The sequence below is a fragment of the Lemur catta genome, chromosome 2 (assembly GCF_020740605.2).
Source record: "Lemur catta isolate mLemCat1 chromosome 2, mLemCat1.pri, whole genome shotgun sequence".
Lineage (NCBI taxonomy): Eukaryota > Metazoa > Chordata > Mammalia > Primates > Lemuridae > Lemur > Lemur catta.
This window is the reverse complement of record NC_059129.1, coordinates 21,377,410-21,401,150: the sequence shown is the minus strand read 5'-3', so window position 1 is coordinate 21,401,150 and position 23,741 is coordinate 21,377,410. Positions and strand designations below refer to the sequence as shown.

The window sequence follows — 23,741 nt, the reverse complement described above, 5'->3', positions numbered from 1 at the left end:
TGATCTCAAATTAAATGCCAAAAAGATCACATATGGATATTCCCAACTCCCTCCCTCCGTGTCTCACAGGTATGAGTCACAGGATGGTCTATTAGACACATACACTCTGGATTTCTCAACCTGGGGCTGGGTGATGCCCAGGAACAGGGCCAAAGAGGAACGCACCTGACAGCAGCACTGGTGGGGACACCGAGAAACACTGAGCGCAACAGTGAATGATAATTATATAAATATGGTTAAGTTGCCCCGGAAGCAGTGTAAGCATGGAGTGCCAACTGAGGCAGTGGCTCCAGCACGGGTGTCCACCAGTAAACCACTAAAAATCATTAGGTGACAGAATCCCCCAAAACTGGGACAAATAAACCTGGTATAAGGAGTTTTCCTGAATAGGAAATGATATTTTAGAAAATGTCTGACAAAATACTATCCAGTTTTAGAATCATGACTGTTGTTCTTTCTAACAACAGTTAGATATGTAATAAAACCACATCTTCACACAAATCTGTACTTTCCCCTCTACGGTCAGGGAACATAATTCAATTCATAAGAAAGCATTTTCATATTCACTAAAATTAGATGTTAGGTTTCCTTCCTTCAGTGGGGTGAGGTGGGGTGTCAACACCCATCTTATGCCACTTCAGGTAAGACTATTCTCCACAAATGTAATTTTACACTGGTATAAAAATATCTATTTTGGAGGAAAAAAAAAAACAACCAAGTTCTACAATATGCTTTTATATCTTGGCCCAAAGCCCATTCTTATCCTTAAAGTAAAAAAAGGGTTAAAGAAAAAATAACTGTAAGCCATTTATATCCTTCTTGGAACCACCTCAATTCTCTTTTTTGGAATGAGATGATAAATATGTTTTCAATTTTATCTTTATAAATTTCCTATATGAAATTAAAAAAAAATAACAATTCAAAGGAGGATGAGTCTCTAGCTAGTTTTTACCTCAAGCAAAATAATGAAATGAAAAATCCAGACTGAAATTTGTTAAGAAAGATATATATGTGCAATTTTGAAAGTGTGTATAGTTCACTAATAGGTCCTAGGCATTGGGCAAGCTGATGGTTATGGTTTTAGTTCTTTCAAAAAAGTTGAAGTAATCAGTATGAAGTTAAAGAAAACAGTATGGTAAAGACGGAAGCTATCTGATAAGTATACTATATGTGCAAAAGTTCTTTAATCTGTATTTTATTTCAAAATTTATATTAAATTGAGAAGGGCAATAAACAGGTCCCTGTAGGGATGGGCTAAGAGTCTACAGAATTTGCAGCAGTTTTTTCAGGAACATAAATCTTGGGAATATAAGCCACCCAGGGACCAATTAGATGTTAAGTTTCCAAAACCTGTTTACTGACATCATACCATGAGTAACTACATTTAAACTTCATCTTCATTAATAGTTATAAAAGCCAATCCAAAGATTTAAGAATTAATGTTGAAATGTGCCTAAGACTCTTCTCCTGGGATTCTGGTTTATGTGATTTTCCCTAACATAAACCATGTTTGCGTTTTCATTTCTTCACTTATTCCTACTTTTCGTTATCAAATTAGGAGCAAAAAAATGTGAAATCCATACTTAGTGAAGCATGGACACATGACTGGAACCAGTCTGTCAAATCTATTGTTAGGATTAAATGCTCTCTCAAGTCAGTAAGAATGGAAATACAGAAACTCTTGGATAAAACACATTGATGTTTTTAGGGTTAAAAATACTTTATTGCATGCCTGTTTCCTTAATTCTACATAATGCCAGATTCTCTGAGGATATAAAAAATCAGAGACCATTATGTCAAGGATTAAAGTATGAGGTAAATGTTAATTTCTACATAATCAAAAATATCCATACTAAGACATCATGGGAAAAGGACCTAATCTACTGTATTACATAATACAACATAAGCACAAGTGAATCAGAAACATAAATTTAAAAAGCTTCTATTTGTCTCATCTGCAATCATTTGTCAACAATACATTTGGTTTCTCTCACTCAAATTCTTCACTTAGATTCCACAACGATCCCTAGAGAGACGAGCCAAAAGGGATTAATTATCTACATCTAAATCATTTCCAATTAAGAACTATAAAAAGCCTAGCGCTAATTGTGCTTCGGAGATTCTCCACAAACAACCATATTTTCTATGACCACACAGAGTTGAAGAAGGCAGTCAAACTAAAGCCAGAAATAATATAAGTAATACACAACTCTGTAGGAGCAATAATAAACATGAGGACACACCACATTAGTATTAGAGATCTAAATCAAATAAGATAGCACAGGTGTCTACCATATAAGCCTGGGAGGTCAATGTTGGTTACTCCAACTTGGAATGAGATGACAATAGTCCACCCACTTTTAACTAGTATATAATTTGCAGAATTTTGTTAGAAATATAACTGATTTTGTGTATTGATCTTATATCCTGTAACACTGCTAAACTCACTTATTAGCAGCTTTTTTACAGATACATTTTCCACAGAGATGATAATGTCACTTGAAAATAAACACAGCTTTATTTCTTCCTCCCATCCACAATCTAGATGCTATTTTTTGGGTTTTTTGTTTGTTTGCCTTACTGCACTGGCTAGTAACTCCAGTGCAAAGGATCTGCAAATCTGAAAAAATTTCAGCATTATTTCTTCAAATATTTTTCCTTTTCCTGCCTTCTTTGGGATTCCAATTACACACATATTAGGCCATCTGAAGTTTTCCCACAACTCATTAATGCTCTTTTCATTGTGTTTGATTCTTTTTCCTATCTGCCTTTCATTTTGGATAGTTCTATTGCTTTAAGTTTATTAATATTTTCTTCTGCAATGTCTACTCTCCTGATATCCCATCCAGCATTTTTCAACCCAGAATTTATAATTTCCATCTTTAGAAGTTTGATTTCTGCCTCTTTAATATTTTTGTCTCAACTCTGATCATGTGAAATACAGTTATAACTGATTCACTGTCTTTCTATGCTAATTATAACACCTGTTTCAGTTCTTGGTTTCAATTGATTTTTCTCCTCACTATGGGGTCATGTTTCCTTGCCTCTGTACATTCCTAATAATCTTTGATTAAAGACTAGACATTGTGATTTTACTTTGTTGAGTGAATATTTTTGTATTCCTATAAATACTCTTGAGCTTTGCTCTCTGATACTGTGAAGATACTTGAAAATAGTTTGATTCTTTTGGATCTTGGTTTTTTTCTGAGGCAGGATCAGAGAAGTATTTGGTCTAGGGCTCATAATTCTCCACTATGGACCCAAGACAATTCTGTGTATTCTAACCAATAAACCCATGAATTATTATGTTTTCCAGTTTGGCTAGTGAGAACAGCCCAATGCTGTGTGACCTCACGGAACTATTACCTCTAAACTTCTTGGGTAATTCTTTCCCTGGCCTTGAGTGGTTTCCTCACACCAATGTGCTGATGAATATTCTGCCAAATGCTCAAGGGGGACCCTCTGGTGGTCTCCAGAGTTCTTTCTCTGTGCAACCCTCTCCTTTCCGGCACTCTGTCCTGGGAAATCCAGCTCCCTTGATCTCTCCAAACTCTGTCTTCAACTTAGGAGTCCTCCAGGTTCTGCCTGAATCTTCTGTCTCTGTGGGACAGCTTGGAAATTCTCTCAAAGCAGTAAGCTGGGGGGAATCATAGGGCTCACCTTGTCTGTCTTTCATCTCTCAGGGATCACAATCTTACATTCCCTGCCTGATGCCCACTATCTTTAAAACAATTATGTCTATCTCTTGTCCAGTTTTACAGTTGTTTCAGGTGAGACAGTAACTCTGACCTGTTGTTTTATCTTGGCCCAGGCTGTCAGTTTTTAGCGGGGATCCAGAGCAAGAGAGGACTCAGCAATAGGACTAAACTACAATTCTGGAAGTTGCCCTTCCACTTGAGCCACATATCCTAGCATACCTGATGTTGCTAGAGATATCTCTTAGAGATAAGGATGTCATGGGGAGTCTTTAATAACCCAAAAGGACAGTCAAGCACAGAACACCCTAAGATTTTGGAACAAGATTATACCTACTGCAGCAGGGAACTACATACACTGAAAAGCAACTCCTGGTCTGCTTAGTACAAACTGGTGACCAAACCATGGGTATTAATATGCAACTGGAAATAACTGTTATGAGGGAATTATTATCAGAACCATGGAGTCGTAAGATTAAGACTCGCTCAACTATATCTAGGCCTCACCAATTGACAGATTAAACACTTGGGTCTGGGTTTATACATGGGTTACCTCAATGCTGAAAATGGACATGACACACTACAGCCCTACTCACGGTTGGCCAAAAGGGACATAATGAAGGAATATCCTCCCAAGTCAACAAAGCTTCAAGCAGTACCTTTTGTCCTTAACTTTGAATAGGGAGAGGTTTGCAGAAGGAATAGCTTGAGAATGGATATAAAAAGACACTTGGGCAGTGACAAATGGCTTGGCTGATGGGAAAGAGGCTGGTTAGAGGCATGCCTGGAAATTCAGAAACAAGAAAGTCACATGTTAATAGATCCATAGAGGTGGGTGCAGTATGTGGATCTTTTAATATCACTAGAGAGCATCCCCTTCAGATAAGGCACTCATCAATCAATTGGATAGGATGACTCAACTGTGGATGTCATTTAGATTTCTTCTCAACTAATGATATGGGATATAAATTGGTCATGTTGGCAAGGACTGAAGCTATGAATGGGTCCAATAGCACCGGCTGTTCCTCATCAAAGCTAATCTGGCTCTTGCCACTACTAGATGCCAAACTGCCAACAGCAGAGACTGAGGCTGAGCCCTCATCATGGCAACACTCTTTGCACTGGTCACTTGCGACTGGTTGATTACATCTGACCCTTCTACCATGGAAGCCTGCAGCGATTCATCCTTATCAAACTCAGTATCCATTCTGGAAATGGATTTGCCTTCCCTGCTCACTGATTCAGCCAGCACCACAATTTGGGGACTTACAGAATACTCAATCTGTAATCGTGGTAGCCTGTACAGCATTGTGTCAGATCAGGGACTAATTCTACTTTTCGAAGGAGGTGCAAAAACAAGCACTTTTCTGGAGGGATCTTGTAGTCCTAATACATATTGCACCACCTCGAAGTAGCCACACTAATAGGATAAAAGAATTGGGAACACCACATTGTAATGTTGGATGTTGTTTTCCAAGATAAATGTGTTGAATCAATGGCCATAACCAAGGGGTTATGGTGTAATTGGCCCCATTCCAATGATCCGTTTGTGTTTCCCAACTTTAGGCTCTTTTAGATTAGCAGTCTTGGTTCTCAGGAGGAAACACTTCCCACCCAAGATACAGGAAGGGATCCAGGCAACTTGAATCTAACAATTCATCCTGGTCCCTTTGTGCTCTTCATGCCAGTGAGCTAGTGGGGGTGGGGGGAGGAGTTACTACACTGATGGAGATAAATGACCCTGAGTACCCCAAGACACTAGGGTTGATACCATATAGTGGAGCCAAGGTGGAGGGAATTCTCTGGGGTACTGCTCAGTGCTTCCAAGACTAGTTGCCATTACAGCATCTATATGGTAACAAAAGCAAGGCAACTAAAAGCAGAGACAGAGAGATAGGTCACCCTAGAAGCAAGCAAACTGGACTAGCTGAAGAGCTGGCTAAGAGCTAGGTATATCTAGAATCGGCTGGAGAGGAAGGAGAAAATAAATATCAATTATAGCTTCAAAGCTTGCTCAAATAAGATAAATAGTTTGTTCCATTAACCCTTTTTTTTTTTTTTTTTTGAGACAGAGTCTGGCTCTGTTGCCCAGGCTAGAGTGAGTGCCGTGGCGTCACCCTAGCTGACAGCAACCTCAAACTCCTGGGCTTAAGCAATCCTTCTGCCTCAGCCTCCCGAGTAGCTGGGACTATAGGCATGTGCCACCATGCCCAGCTATTTTTTTCTATATATATTTTAAGCTATCCAGATAATTTCTTTCTATTTTTAGTAGAGACGAGGTCTCGCTCTTGGCTCAGGCTGGTCTCGAACTCCTGACATTGAGCGATCCTCTCGCTTCAGCCACCCAGAGTGCTAGGATTATAGGTGTGAGCCACCGCGCCCGGCCCATTAACCCTCTTGAATGACGTCCTTGTAGAAACTGTAGCTGACTATCTTCTTGGAACGGACTCTTTGATGGACTAAACAGTAGGTACAAGCACACTGAGGGGCTCAAGGAATGAACTCAGTTTGATCTTCTTGTGCTTCATTTCAACATTCCTTTTAGCCCCGCCTTTTACTTGAGCCACTGCTGTAGCAAACAATTCCAGGCAGCCTTGAGTGGCTTCATACTGGTGCAGTTGGCAGCACCTGGTCTTAACCGATGCCTCATATTTCTGGCTTCCTGTCTGAGGATTCTCTGTCACCACATACAGAATGTTTAGTTGCATACTGCACATGTCTAAGTGAGCTTGAGCTAATGAGAAACAAAGGCTAATGACCACGGGGCCAATATTTATCAGTTAAGTAAGGGGGCTGACAACTATTTTCCTCTTTTATACTTTAGGTTGGACATTTCTAAAATTCATTTTCCTAAGTTTACATGGAAGTTCCAAGCAAGGTTGAGCTCCAGCCACTTACGATGATCACCAAAATGATAATGTACCCTTGCATTGCTTGTTCCTTCCTCCCTGTTTCATTACCCCACCTTTATTTACACTTGCTGCCTGAGATTACATTCTAAATAATCAATCAGATGTCACATTTGTCTCAAGCACTGTTCTTAGAGGATCCCAGGTTATTGGAGATATAGTTGTCTGATTTGTTGCAAATATGTTGCTTGTCTTTCAATTCATAATGATTATTTAAGCACACAGACATCGTAAAATGTTGTATGGTTATCTGTTATTGGTAAATTTTTTCAGTGCTTTTATACTTTCTCCTGATACAGTTACAGATCATTCGAGTAATCTCTTTTTTTCCTTATGCTTCCATTTTTAAATTTAATTCTTCAATGTATCTGAAATTTATTTTGGTGTTTGAGGATCTAGTTTGAATACTGTTTCCAAATAACTGATTTTTTTTACCATTGGTTTGAATGCTCATTTAATTATATATATTTTCTATGTGTATCAGAGCCTCATCAAAGTTCTCTGGAATATTTTTATTTATTTTTATACCACTAACATGTTATAACATTCTAAAATAACTTAACTCCTAGAAATGAAAACTTCTATTATTCGCCTAATGTTTTAAAAATTTGTTGGTATTCTTTTCTGTTTATATTTATAGATGAGCTTTAGAACAATCTCATCAGTCAAGTTACCCCGCAAAAAACCTATTCACATTTTTATTAAAATATCCTACTGGTATTAGGTTTATGAAAAATCTCACTGATACTGGGTTAAACTTCTATGATGATTTCAAAGGAATTGGCATTTTTATAATGTTTAAATTTCCAGTCTAGGAAATTTTATATTTGTCAGTGAGGTTATATACAGTTCACACAAGTTCTACTCATTTCTTATAAAAGTTATTCCCAAGTTTTTCATAATTTTTATTAATATTGTGAAATTTGTTTGCCTTTTTATAAAACATAAAAAATAACTTTTCTCTTAACTATTCCTATTTTTACTGGAATAAAAAAAGAATAAACATCCACCAAATTTCTATTTCTATACTGTCATAGAAATTGAACCACAGAGACAACTCACATAAGAAAACTATAAAAGTTTTAACAGTTTAGAGTATCCAATTACTCCTCCTGGCATAACAATAAATACTGTACCTAGCATTAAATTCTTGGTGTGCATGTGTGTTGAATATAATTACAACAGATTTTTTTTATCCCAAAGTAGAAAACTGATAAATGCTTTCTGAAAAAAATGGATATAAATACACCTAAGACATCTATGCAAACTTGGTTTAATTATTGAATTAGCATTAATTTGCCAATGCGGACACCTGTGCCTAATGTAGATATGAGCATCAACGTGAAATATAACATGTGAAACTCACTGAAATTCACTGCACAGTTTTTAATACACATAGCAAAGAAACTACTATTTTTAGTCAAAGCTGGAAAAGGTGGATTTATATTATTTTTTCTTTATAGGGTTAGCATTTTCATAACTGACACCAAAGCATGGAAAAAATAGTGGTTCACTTTCAGGTAGGAAACAGCTACCATTTTCATAAACTATCCATGTTTTTCAATCTGAAACTTAGAAAGGTCTCATGAAGGTTAACATACGACAGGTGAAGGTGCTTACTGAAAGGAAGTAGATGAAAGAGTAATTTGAAAAAATAGCAGGAGATTTTTAGACAGGTTTTATATCTGGAAAAAAACAATGACAAAATGTGATGGATTCCTGATAACCCATCTCAGTGTCTGAAACCTTCAGTGAACAGAATATAATTCACCACATCTACCCCAAATGATTCTTGCTTCAGAATAACCCATTTCTTCTTATCATGTTTTCAGTGAAACAGGAGTGAAATATCATATATACCTTATTTGAGTGGCCCATATATAATAAGTCACTCCCCTCAGCCTTGCTTAAATACAACCAACAATGTTTTTTCCTCTTGTGGATTATCTATGGTATATTTCAAATGAACAAGTAAATTTGCTAGTGGAAGGAGCAATGCAAATAGAGTTCCACCTCCCTATTTTTAAGTTGACAACAAAATTGTTTTATCATAAGTAATTGCATATATAATAGCATATTGTACACTTTGTCACTTTAAAATAAAACTGTTACATAACTTTTAAAAACAGATGTTCCTTGACTTATGATGGGGTTACATCCCAATGATCCCATAAGTTGAAAAGAATCATCAGTTGAAGATACGTTTAATACACCTAACCTACCAAACACATCACAGCTTTCTGAGCCTACCTTAAGCATGCTCAGAACACTTACATTCACCTACAATTAGGCAAAATCATCTAACCACAAAGCCTATTTTATAATAAAGTGTTGATATCTCACATAATTTATGAAATACTGTACGAAAAGTGAAAAGCAGTAATTTTGCACTATTGTGAAGTTGAAAAATTGCTACGCTGAACCATCAACAGTTGGGTACTATCTGTATATACAATGAAATGCAGATAATATAATGATTTTGATATCTATATTACCCATTAAGGAACTCTTTAACAGTTAGAATTTTGATATTGTTCGTTTTTACTCTTGCACTCCCAAGATATATTTCCACAGGAAGACTCACATAAAGGAGCAGTGTGTCTTTCTTTTGTGAAGTGGGAGAAGTCATTATTACAGGTCGTAGGAAAAGAAAGAAATGGCTTGGTGCCTAGACAAAGGCATGTTCTTGGGCAGCTCAATTTCAGAAAACATACATATAGAAACTAAAGATCTAGAAAACAATTCCTTTCCCACTGTCTACGGTATGTACCCCAGTTTGAAGGCCACTGTTACAGATTTATCCACATCACTACTTGTTTTTATTAGAAAGAAATGATTTGGGTTCTTTCAAAACCCCATTCCTTTCTTCCTCGGGCACACAAAACACGCCACTTAACTTTTATGAGAACACAGTGAGGTGGGTTTTATTATACCCATTTTACAGATGAGAAAAGAAAGATCAAAATGGATAACTTATCCAAAGTCACACAGATAGTAAGTTGACTGGCAAGTACTCAAACTGAAATCATCCGTCGTCAAAGCCCATTACTCATATGTGGTTCTCATTTCTAAGTTCTTTTTTTTTTGTTTTTGCTTCCTTATATCTAACAAACCAAGCCCCATAATGTCATATAGTAATAATATATAATGTCTAAAATTTATTAAAGGATTGTTTGTGTGCCAGAAAATGCACTGCTTTCCATTCATCAGAACACCCTAAATGAGATATGATCATCCCCCTTTTGCAGATACAGTTCTCTGTTTAAACTTACAAAAGGGCTCAGAGGTGGCCTGAGGTCATAACACTAATGCTAACAGGTAGTAGAGCTGGGCTTCCAACCCAGGACTGTTTGACTTCAACTATCATAATGAATTGCTCCCCTCAAAACAGATAGATACTTCTGACACAAGATAGGCCTAGTAATGTAAGAGGAGGTCCAAAACTCACATGTCTAAAGGGTGAGCGGACAATGGAAATGAGCAGAGCAGGTGTGGTGCTACAGGAAGGGAGGGGGCCAGAGAGCACTGAGGAGAACGAGGGAGTGTCCCCAAGTTTGCTGGTGGCCAGGCCTTCTGACTGGTCTAGAGGGGCTAGAAATCAAGGTTTTTATATAAAATTGTACAACTGTCAAATGTTGGCAACCAATTACAAAAATATGTACTCCCACATATATTTTTAATTGATTTTTAAAGCACACACACAATCTGGGCAGGATGAATGTGGTTCATGGACTACTATATTGCAACCTCTGAGGTAAAGAGAGGGAGTGGGTAAGGCTATATCCCCATGTTGAGAAACTCTATTTAAAATACCTCTGTATAAGCCAATTCTTTCTTATTTCATCTAAAGGAAAGCATGGTATTGCTCATTTTGCTGACTTTGGAGGCTCTCGGACTTTTCAGGTACCACTAGAGCTCCCCCATCCTACTCAGAACTGCAGCATTTAGTATAACAATCCTTACCAGGTACAAACCTAAGAAGCTCTCAAACACTGTGAGGTGCTGAGGTTCGAAAGGCAATGCTGCTGCTTCCTGGGTAGAGACACACCTCAGACTTAACCTGACCTCCAGCTCTGCCCCAGTCTCAGCCCTTGTATGCTGCTCCCACGTCACATCCACCCCGTATATATTGAATCCCCTACACCTGGCACACGGCAGGAGTTCGATAAATATGGGTTTTGCTGCTGAAGATAGAAGCTCTACTCATGCCTATTCTCCCATGGTTCTATCCTTTCCCATCCCAACTTGAAAATTTAGCTAGGAAAGCTTTTTGTTGACTACTCAAAGCTACCAACCTAAAGACCTCTGTTTAAACATTTATGCTCATTAGACAGGAACAGTATGTGTGAGTAGGGTGGTCTCCCTAAGAAAGCAAATTTATCACATTAAAGCTGTTATGTGCAGTGCCCTGTAACTATAGCTTTTTTGTCTGGTAGTTGCACTAAAGACTTACTTTTACAAATATAATGACAGACTTCCTATGTATAAATACATCTTATACAAAAATAGTAAATCACGTTCTAATTACATTTCCAAATCTGTTCATTTAATCTTTAATGCATTAGAAATTCAATCCAGTATTTTTACCCATTGTACTATTGTGGCAAATAAGGTGAGTATTCTAAACACATCAACAAGAAATGAAATCTTATTTTTAAGCAATTACTTGTATTCACTGCTGTAGGTGGTGAGCTCACTGTCATTGTGCATCCACTTGAATTCCAAAGGCCAGCTTCCTTCTGCAAGGCAAGTAAGAACAAGGCGATTCCCCTCCAGGTGAATTTGTGGTAGGCCTGGCTCTGTTTTAAAATATGGTGCAACATCATCTGAAAGATTAAAAAAGAATACATATGAAAATAGTATTCATTCAATTAATAAATTATTTAAACAGATCTAATTTTAAAAAATAGAAATGATGACTATTTGGCCCAATTAAGAAGCAAATAATCCTTGACCCACCCCCACCCCCGAACATGCAATATCCCAGATAGCATTTAAAAAGCTGAAGGCTCAATGATACCACCATTTGAAAGCATCTGACAAGTTGATCCAAGTTATTTCTATTTATGGTTAATTCTAGCTTATCAAAGGGACATATTGGGAAATCCTTGCTCATATAAAAGCCTTTGGTTTTAACTAGACAATCTATTTTCAAACTAAAAATTAGGGGTATGTAGGCTACAAAAGAGAAATTTCCTCATATAACCTTCAACTGGTTTTTTCAAAAGTAACTAGGATAAGATTAACATACATACATGTACATAAATGACACAAATCACAATCTACCTTTTCTTTTTCTTTCTCTCTCTCTCTCTCTGTCACACACACACACACACACACACACACACACACACACACACACAAATGGTCTCTTTTAGTGACTTTCAGTGGGATATAAAACTGGAAATCTATAGTATAATCCCATGATGGATTACTACGCAGCAGTGAGAATGAACCAATTATTGCTACACACAATAATGTGGGTGAATCTCAAACACATAATGTTGAATCAAAGAAGCCAGATAGAAGAAAAGGTTATAGCATACACTGCTTCCATTCAAAAGTTTATAAAAGCTCAAAATCAGACAAAATTTATCTACGGTGTTATAGGTCAGGATAACGGTTATCTCTGGGGGATGGGAAAGAGATGGGGGTGTCCGTATCAAGGTGGCTTATGGAGAGATGGTCAAGACTTATTTCTGTAAGGTTACAAAGGTGTATTTACTCTGTGAAAATGTATCGAATACCATACAATTTGTCCATTTTGTAAGTATACGTCAATAATATTTTTAATATGGATGCAGGACACATGGCTTCTAACTCTAGCTCCACGACTAATTAGCCATACGAGCTTGATCAGGACACATGGATTTTTGTGTCTTCATCAGCAAAATAAATAGAATAGGTGACTTCTCATTTTTCTACAAAATTCCCAACACCCACCTGCATAAGCTGGTTCCTGTCTATCGGTCAGGCTTTCCACCCTCTCCACTCACATGTACTCTCCAAGCCTACTTCACTTCTTCCACGTTTAAACCCAGGTCAAGCTCTTTCCTACTGCTATGGCTTCAACGGCCCCGCCAAACTCATGTTGAAATTTAATTGCCATTGTAACAGTATTAAGAGAAGGGACCCTTAAAAGGTGATTAGTTCATGAGGGCTCTGCCCTCATGAGTGGATTAATGCTATTATTGTGAGAATGGATTAATTTTGTCAGGATTGAGTTCCTGATAAAAACCGTGAGTTCAGCCCTCCCTGTCTTTCTCTCTCTCTCTCTCTCCCCACCATGCTCGCTTGCCGTTCCAACTTCCGCCATGGGATAACGCAGCATGAAGTGACTTGGCAGATGCTAGTGCCATGCTCTTGGACTCCCTGCCTCCAGAACTGTGAGCCAAAAAATTTATATCTTTTATAAATTACCCAGTTTGTAGTATTCTGTTCTAGCAGCAGAAAATGGACTAAGTTAACAACTATCTTGGAGTCCTTACACTTGCTCTTTCCTCCACCTGGGATGCTCTGTGTATACTGACTTATTCTCACCCTTTAGGTTAACTAAAGTGCCTCCTCTCCTCCCAATATACCCAAACAAATCATTGTGTTTATTTCAGTCACAATACTTATCAGATTTTGAAATTAAAGTGTTTATGGGTTACACAATACTACATCTCCTGTCTTGATCGCTTCTGAATTCCCAGCATCTAGAACAATGCTAGGAACAAAGTAGACAATGCATAAACATTTGTTAAATGGATAAATATAATAACACAAATAATAGCAATAGCTAGTATTTATTGAGCATTTACTATGTGCCAGCAATTGTTTTAAGTACTTTATTAGCTTAATTCTGACAAAAACCCTACAGAATAGATATTATTATACCCATTGCAGATGGAGAATTTAAGTAACTTGCTCAAGGATACCCCCAGCCAGAAAGTGGTGAAATCATGATTTAAACCCACATAATTTGGATCCAGAACCCACCAATTCTATGTATTATGACTCCAAATGTCACAGATTTCTCAATAATGAAACTTTCTTCTCAAGAACCCATATCTAGTTTCAAATTTCGGATAATTTGTGAAGTTACTAAGCTGGACTTTTAGATTAAATCACTGTATATTTAATAAATGAAACATCAAATAGTATATTCACAATGTTACAATTGAAACTGCAGCTGCACATTAAACTGTCACAACTAAAATGAATAAACAGAATTTAAACATTAACAGAGTTTATTTTGCCATTGTGCTGATCACTGTATTCCATTGTAATTGGTATATTGGTGATACAATACTTCCAACCTCTTACTAGCATTCACTCACTCAAATAAATAAATGTTAAACTGCAGCTGTGAATATGGTAAGAATTTACACTAAGGAGATTTAACCTAGTCAATGAGATAGAATGCAGGAGCTGAGAGCTAAAGGATCAGCAGGAGTCAAAATACTCAGAAAGCAGTAGAAAGGCCTTGTAGTGGAAGCAAGTGTGGCAAACAACGGTGGGATGTACAAGAGTGAAAAGCAAGCCTTACTGCAGGTACAGAAAGGGTGAACGGCGACAGGGTGAGCACATCTCTGTTCCATGTCATCCCTGTGTGATTACCAGCAGTGCCCACTTCACATTCAAAAGCATTCTAGTATGAACGACAAGTTATATAATCACCCTATTTATACACCTTGGTCAAAAGTACTATCAATATTACCATGATGGTGGTCATTAGTTATTATAACAAAAGGACAGCAAAAAAAGCCTTTGAAGCGATTGTGTTTTTAAAAGAACATTCTGGCTGTAATCTGGAGAAGGAGTTCAAGAGGGAACAAAGTAGTGGGAGTAGATCAGTCAGGAAACCACTGTAGTGATCCAGGAAAAATGCTCTAGTGATAGGGGTTGGGCCAAGGTAATGGGGATTGTGGTGGAGGAGATGAAAAGAAATAGGTGGCTTTAAAATAATATTTAGGTGGTAAAAAAAAGATTCAGTGATAGATCAGTTAGACGGGTGAGGGAGAGGGAGGTGTCAAGAAGGATTCTTAGGTCTCTGGCTTGTCCAATTTTCTGTTCAATAAATGTGCATTGATTCTGTGTACTAGACCCTGTAATCAGCATTAGGAATACCGAGAGAATAAGACACATCCCTGTTCCGTAAGAGGCTAGAATTGAGGTCTGACACAGGAATATCAACAGTAAAGTAGTAGGTACTGTGACAAAATATGTAACTCAAAGTCAGGAGTAATCAATCCTTGTCCTAGTCCAGGAGCTCCACCTGCTTCCACTGCACATAACATGCTCTAAGCTATATTTCAAGTGCAGTCTTAGGTTTGAATGTCAGCTGTGTGTCCAATTTCCCTTTTTGCTATGTACTTCAGCTAAAATAATCTCCTCTTATGACCCAGACAGTCTAATAAAGCTGAACTGCAATGGCTATAGATTCACCACCTTGGGATTTACTGCACTACAGGCTTTATTAATGTCCTTCCATTTGTACTCTATTTAACAACAGAAAAAGAAACACCACTTCATACGGTCCCAGTGTCCTACAAGAATGAGTGATAAAAATACATCTTTTTGAAAGGAAAAAGCTTCAAGATAGAAGCTCAAGAATGTGCATTTGGTTTTACAATTGACAGAGCATCACCAATTTAATATAGTATATGATGATTTTGAATTTAAATGATGCCACAATTCAATTTTTCACATATTTTATAGTTAACCAAACATGCCTATACTATGGACAAATTATAATTCTAGGTTCTCTGATATAGTAGGGAAAAAATCTTCAGAACAAACAGTTTCATATATAGTTGGCAAGCAAATATCTTGAGATCCACATGAATGTAGAATTTCGGTTAGCACAGATGCTAATGTAGAAGAAGGAAGGGCAAATATGTCAATGTCTGGAATCTTAAGCATCCAAATTAAAATTACTATGAGTATTTTAGCACAGATTAGCCAATATGGAGAACACCACATGAGCCCAGCACTATCTACCATTGACATACAGTAGATCATGGGCATAAAGGCAACAAAACACAAAAGCTTTGGCGAGAGAAAGGGAGAAAGAAGGACTAGTACTCAAGTCTGTACAGATCCCCTACAAAAGCATTTAATCACTACATACTTTAACTTGGGCAAAGAAAAGTCTGAAAAGATCCATAAAGAAAAAAAATGACTAAGTTACCTCTGAAGAAAAGTTGCCAATCTCTGACCTGGGGAAAAGCTAATGGTCCATTAAGTGCTCTTTGAAGTGGGGGTGGGTGGGTGGGCCGGGGTGTGTGTGTGTGTGTGTCCATCCGCATGCACGTGCACACTCCTGCAAGTGTTTGTGTTTCAAATAATAATAGGCAACCCCTTCCCTCAAGGAAAACGTATTAAGGTAGGTATTAAGCATACTTCTGTATTCTAACAATGAACACTATAGGACCCCAGAAAGAATTACTAAGGAAAACTGTGAAATTTCCATTTTCACATACTTTTAAATAGAACATAAATCATTTATGAAAGAGTGTCATGTGTCTGAATAATACAGATTTAAGGTCCATCCAAAGGAGAGGAATGGACTTAATGTTCTCTCAAGACATCATAATTTTATGATGTAAAAGCCACTTCCCTAAATAAACTTTCAAGGTTTTCACATATAATGTAAATGGATTTAACTTTACCTGCCTGACGCAAAGATAATCTTCTGCCACCTAGAAAGGGACCATGACCCATCTGACAGAGGAGAAATCATTGACTCGGGAGGCGCTGGAGCACAAGCAGTGCTGGGACAGAGCCTTGCCCTGTGGCTCTGGCTTCCCTGACAGGAAGAAGGGGGACTTGCCATGGGTTTTAATTAGTTACTCCACAACAGAAAACTGAGAGTCTATTACCTGAAACCCTTAATAGCAGAACTGATAAGAAACAACTACTAGGTACCAAGAAAGTCAAGCTTTAAGCTCTTCTCACGACTCTGCCTATGAGAGCTTCAACTAGGATAATTGTAATCTCTTCAGTAACTTGCCCTTTTCTCATCCATTTAAAAGTGATAATGAATAAAGAAATAATAATCAACCTCCACTTAACAGAGGAATCAACTGTACCACAAACAAGGGGGTGCCTGAAGCAGACAAATTCCACATGTTCTGGTAAAGTGACAATGAAATTTATTAAGCTGTTGTAATCAGACCATCAATCAGGTGAGGGTCCAGCGGGGTATCAGGAATCGCAGCATGAATGGCCCAATCAGCCGGAGCAGGACCTTCTATTACTGAGCTCTGCTTTGCCACCGCTGAATTTCCCAGGGCAACTAATCTTCCAGTGTAAATCACTAATCTTCCTTTCAAAACTCCTTTTATATCAAATTCAAACATTTTCATGCCCCAAGCTTATGAATTTACCACTAACGGAAAGTTTTATTTTTCAAATTCCAGTGATAAACAAAAGCACAGGGCATAATGTATCATTTGTGAACAACTATTCTTAAAAATATGGGTAGAAGATCCTTTTCTGGTAAATGCAGTCATTCGAATTTCAGCTGCTACCACTTCATTATGTACACCTATTGAAGCCAGGAATTTAATCTCACAGTACAATGTGCTTTCTCCATAATAGTAATGTTAATCTTTTTAATGATAACAATTAGGCATTTCAAATGTATTTCTGAGCTAAAATTTAAATATATAACTAGATGTGTTCTACTACAGCTAAATATGCAAATACAGAAAGGTCACACAATGATGCTGTAGTAAGAGGACTCTATAACTGTTTTAGGACAAGGCTGCTAAAGGTGAAATAAAGGAGGAAGAGCAGGAGGAGGAGGAGGAAGGAGAAAGAAGAGATAAACGAATGGTACATATTAATTTTCAAACTAGGTAATTCTCACTCCAATAGAGTTGGCTCTATTATCACAGCTAATTCTCAAGCTTCATTCTCTTAACATATCAGAAATATTTGTAAATATTTTCTAGTGATAGACTTTCAATTATAGTAGGACATACTATCATATTCTGTGAATCTAAAAAAAAATTATCCATCTTCTCCATATGTCATTTTATATATTTTCACTGCCTTGTAAAATAAATGAATATCAGAAATTTCAGGATAAAAAGTAGCTACAATTGAATATATACATATATATCCGATTTTAAAGAATCAGAAAAACTGATGACTACAAAACATAAGAATGTTTTTCAAATTGTTATACAATTTCTTGCAACTGTTCCTGATGGGACATGGTTGGAAGTTTATTTATAAGTTGCCACCCATATGATCTTGTTTCAATGCACTGTAGCATTTCTGACCAACAGTAAGCAGATCCTCACTACCTGCTTTGTCTTTGCTGATCTTCACATGGAAGGGGAGGGAGGCACAAGGCTCAAGCCTGTATTTGCTCCTGCTCCAGTTAGTTACAAAGGCATTTAATCATTCCTCAAGCATTCATTGAGCGCCTCCTGGCTGCCAGGCACTGGGGATACAGCTGGTCCCTGCCCTAATGAGCTCATGCTTTAGGAAACAAGACACTTGGAAAGAAGCCAATGGCATTATCAGGAGTTGAGCTGACAAAGCCATGAAGCCACTCCCATGAGAGGGCCCCTGATATTCACAGCTGAGGACCTCCCTGTGGTTGAGGTCTCCACAACTCAGCCAGGGCAGAAGCTCAAGGGGCACCAGTGCCCAGGGGAGCCCAGGGCACCCTGACAGACTCAGCCTTCAGAGGGCTGAGGTTCCAGGAACTTACAGAAACAGGATGGGCTCAGCACAGTTTTCGGTGCTGCTTCTGCTATCAGCAGCTTTCAGAAACTTTTGAAGGCCTGTTAAAGAACTGTCCCCTGCCCCATCCTCTATGACAAATGAGAACTTTTTCAGGTGAATGCACTCCCAGATCCCAACTAAGAGGCAAACTTTTGGGAACCACTTTGTCTTCTATTTCATGCCTGGGCCTGGCTGTGATAGTTGAGCAGTCTTGCAGGAACTTCTTGTCACCTCTAAAGAGTCATGAAGGACACTGAGGACAAGGAATGGCCTAGCAGGCACATCAGTGACTGCTAAGCTTGGCCTGGAACAGAGTTTGGGGATGCAGGGGCCCACACACCTGAGCACACTGTAAGACCAAATAAAAAGCAGACATTCACCCTTCTTTCCGGTCTCTGTTTTACTGTTTTCTGGAAGGAATCATAATGAGAAGAGACAAAACAAATAAAAGTTTACATTGCATATTCTTAGATCTCACTGTAAAGTCATCATTTTGTACTCAAAACTTTGACTAACAAATGTGGGATTTTCTCCAAGTAGTTCGTCCATGGCATCTGCACATTCGAAAACAGAGAAAGCAGGAGGGGTCCCTAAGATTTTCATTAAACAGTACTGTGAACAGCTTGCCTACACATTCAGTCAGTGGGGAAGTCAAACTGATTATCTCTGTTTTCTCTGAAATCAATGTGAATTAACAGCATATTTAAGGGAACTCATGGGGTAAACTTACCCTTCCAGTATTTTCCCCTAAGAAACCATTCAAGCTTTCAGTGAGCTTAATCTACAGTTGAAGTCGATGGTAGAAACATAAAGGGCTGTATTTATGTACTGGTATGTCTTGCACTGTGCTAATCTATTTCAGCATATAAATTAATAATAAGAGGCAGTGGGATAAAAGCGATTCCCTTATTTCTCCAAACTGAAATAAGCGTCCAGCTCTCCAATATTTTACTTCAAAGCAGATGTGCACTAAATTGTGATTTCTATAGTTTGTAGTGAAAAAGTATGACCAATCAAAATAAGAGGAAAGTTACCAAAAATAACCATTATTCTTGAATATGGTACAATATTTCTTTGAAAGATTCTTGAAAATAAGCCCTAAAATCCAACTCTGATTAAACAAAAAGCCAAAAGGATCAAGAAAAAAACCCTCAAATATGATTTACCTTCTCCTGGCTTAGATGTTTGCTGGTCAGTTTATGGCACACACTTACTAATACAAAAACTGGGACTCAAAAGATAACTAAATGGTGAAGATTTCATTTTACACCAAGAAAATCACATGTTAAAACAATTTCCTAAGGATACCTAAGTTTAATCAGGTAAAGCCTACTGATTTAGCAAAGTCATAAACCATAAAGCTCTCAAAGTGTACTTGTACAAGATGGCAGTTTAAAGCAAGGACTTTGAGACTCTATGTTCAAATTCCAGTTCTACCCTTAGTAGCTTTGTAATCTTGGGTAACCTGCTTAACCTCCTATGTCTGGGTTTCCAAATCAACAAAATAATAGAATCAACTTCAACAGCAGCAGTTTTTAAACTCTCTGGTCTCAGGATCCCTTTGCAACTTAAAAAAAATATATATATTGAGGACCCCTAAAATTCTTATTTATGTGAGTTATTTCTTTCCATATATATACACGCATTAGAAAACTTTTAGAATATCTATTAAATCATTTTTTAAAAAAATTAAAGTCATTACATGTTAACTAACACATGACATTTTTATGAAAAATAACTATTATCCAAAACAAAGCAAAAAATACTAGAGTGGCATTGTCTTATATTTTTTACAATTTTTTTCAATGTCTGGCTTAATAAAAGACAACTAGATTCTCATATATGCTTCTGAATTTAGTCTCTTACAATATGTTGTTTTGGTTGAAAAATATGAATGAAATACAGCCTCCCAGAAATGTAGTTAGAAATGGGAGGAGTATTTTAACAGCCTTCTTAAATAATTGTGATTATTCTTATTAATACTGTACCAAAACTGAACAAGTGTCATTTTCATAAAGGTTAGTTGCAATGTGCAATCTGAAATGCTACCAATGAAATTTTGGTACTTTTATATTAAAATCCTTTGGTCTATCTTGCAATTTAAATGGATCTTTCACATATGCATGACTTTCTTGGCTCGCTGAGTTGTGCAGATCTTCCCAATGTTGACACATTCATTATACAATGTAAACAATATCACATGTTAATATAGCTACCTATCTCATCAGGTAAGTCCTTAATGAGAAAATGTCAAGCTTATATTAACACAAGATTTCCAAAATACTAATTTTTACTTATGAGCTTTATTTTTATCTTTAGTCAAAAATACTGTTATTTTCATTGATGCAACAGGCTTATTTTGTTCATTTTCAAAAAAAAAAAAAATGCTTTCAAATACTCAAGTCTGCATTACTACTAAAAATGGGGTGCCATGAAAAAATCAACTAGTTCAGCTCCTAGCTTAGATAACCTCACAAGGGCTTTGCCTTCAGAGCTATCATATTTTGGCATGCAGCAGAAGTGTTTTACACATAATTCACATTTTGACACCAAATATTAAAAGGACATTTAATGATTTTTACCATTTCAAGAATATTCTTAAGAGAACTGGATTTTTTTCTTTTAATCAGATGTGTGGTGGAGAATATTGTGCCAAATACAGTTTGGCACCACTGCCTTGATATACATGCTCAAGTGCCAGAATTTTTGTCATGATTGCTTTTGTATCACCAATAAAATCTCAACACAGATAAAAAGCAAAAAGGTCTTTGTATTATTACAAAATGCTTTTGATCTCATAGCCTCCTCTAGCAAAGGGTCTCAGGGTCTGCCAGAGGTTCTTGGAACATATTTTGAGAACTGCTGCTCTAGAGTTGCCTCAAGGATTAAAATTACATAATGTGTATAGAATGCTTATGACAGTGCCTGGTAGAGAAGCACAATATATGTGTTACTGTCTATTAAAACATGTTGTTATAAAATGAAATTGCACCTTCCTACAAAACACTGGATCTTGAACTTCATCCAGAACACATTTACTTTTGGCTCTCTAAATAACACACATAAATCATGCTACAGTCTTAAATGTCAGTAACTATCAAACCAATGAAGTTGTCCAATTTAAAGAAAAACAGGTGTTTATATTTCAAATTACTTCAGAATTCTAGAGAAATCTAAGTATCGATTTGATTAGTTATAATTTCATTCAACAAATATTAAATACCTACTAAAACGCCTACAGAATGGGAATACAAATGGGAATAAAGAAGAAAACAGAAATCATACCTTCATGGAGTTACCTTCTAGTTCAGAGAGATAAACAATAAACAAACAAGAAAATATATAGTACAGTCTGTTTTGCTAACACATTTCTTTTATGCAAATTACTTCATATGTGGTAAACAGGGAACTGACATTGGTATAACATGCAAGTTGTTCTGATTTATGCATGATTTCCCCCCAGAATATTAATGTTCTAAGGTGATCACGAACAAACTTTATCATTTACTAAAAAGTAAGCTTGAAAATTATAAGAAAGCAACTAGCAGCAGTAGCAGCAACAAAAAGCTACTTTAAAAACAAAAAAGTCACTTTCCACTGTTATATATTACACCATTGAGAGAAGCCGCAAGTACAGATGTATAAGTTTGGAAGGCTTTTCCCTTCATATCAAAACAGCAAATCAATGGAAGGTACCAGAAGTATTTTTTTTTTTTATTAGGATCCCGACTGCAAAGTTCCATTGTTTCCAAGTGGTCTGCCCCTAACAGTTTTTCCCATAAGTTCTGTTATTTTGGTGTATGATTTCACAGAACATGAAAATTTTCAGGAACACATATATGGAATAATAAGAAAAACACTTGCATATAAGATAATGCTTGATAATCTTATATACAATGCTTTAGGGGAAAAAAATGAGAAAAATGAGAAAAAAGAGAAAAAAAGAATTTTGCGCAAGGGGCAGAGATTTTAAATGAAGAAGATAAGGAAGGCCTTGATAAGAAGGTGACACCTACACAAGCATCAGAAGGAGCTGATGCACTCAGGTATCCGAGGCAGCAGGAAGAGCAAGTGCAAAGGCTCTGATGTGGAAGTGAGTCCCACCTGTGCCAGGAACAGTAGGAGGCCCACGTGGATTAGGTAGAGTGAGTGAGGCGGATGGGAAAAGATGAGGCAAAGAAGGAAAGAGGAAGAAGCCTTACGGGACTTCAGATTTTATAAGTGACACTGGAAGCCAAGAGGGAATTCTGAGCAAGAGTGATAGGCTCTGACTTCAATGTCCATTGCTTCATTACTCACTCAGCACTCAACTGTGCTGAGATTAGGTAGGAAGGGCCAAAGCTGGGAGACCACTCAGGAGACCATTGTATTAATCCCGAGGGGAGACAATAGTAATGAGGCAAACTGGTTGCAGTGAAGGTGGCAACAGATGATTGGACCTAGGACACATTGTAGAGGTAGGGCCAACAGAATTTACAAATGTAGAATGCTGGTGTGAGAGAAAGGGAAGAATCAATGACAATGCCAAGGTTTCTGGCCAGAGAAACTAGAAAGATGCAGTTGTCATTTTCTGAAATGGGAATGACCATGGAAGGAGCAGGTTTAGAGGGAAAGAACATGAGTCCAATGTTGAATACACTAAGTTTGAGATCTAATAATATCAGGCATCCATGTAGATGTTAAATTGGCAATTAAGTTCACGCAATGTATGTGATTCTCAGAAAAATTCAAAATTAACACTTTAGAAATTAACACCTTCCAAAATTCACATTTGGAATTAGCTAATAGGATAACCCCAGATCATAGATTTTATAGAAAAAATTCATTAATTTAAAAAACTTTGCCAAAGATATTAAACATATAAATTAAATAGCCATTAAAAACAATATGATTTGGTGAGGAGTTAAAACTTAAATATTCTAGATTTCAAAAATAACAAAGTCAAAAATATAAATTATCTTGATTATCTAAAATAAAGATTAGTAAAATCTCTGAAATAATTATATTCTGAAATATTTTAATTCTCATTTTCTTATCAAGTATACCCAGTTGTATGTCAAATTTAATTATGTAATCAGACCCAGTGAAAATTACTCTAGAAGGGAAAGGAAAATTAAATAGTGGATGACATTTCTATTATTTAAGATAAGAAAATGTCCTTTCTAAACATATAATGGCATCAGTAACCTACTGGCAAAAATACAATTTTTGGACGTCAGTTTCCTCCCCAATAATAAGGGAATGAGAACACTGTTAAAAGTCAAATAAAGGAAGGTCCTGCAAACCTGAGTAATGAAGTACGTGAGTATTTTAGCTGCTCACTGAGGCCTGTGGTCATTTTTTCTTGAGAACGTTTTTTCCTTAAATTAAGTATTGCTCAAAACAATCCTATAAGCAGTGACCTATGTGT

At 37.0% G+C, this 23,741-nt stretch overlaps 1 protein-coding gene across 1 annotated transcript in view; it reads right to left on the bottom strand.

Annotated features, from left to right (window-relative positions):
• Positions 1-23,741, bottom strand: part of SDK1 (sidekick cell adhesion molecule 1) — an 858,579-nt gene that overhangs the window by 540,551 nt on the left and 294,287 nt on the right. Inside the window, 1 exon segment of the mRNA XM_045541236.1 lies at positions 11,271-11,430. Coding sequence (XP_045397192.1) covers positions 11,271-11,430 — 160 coding nt within the window.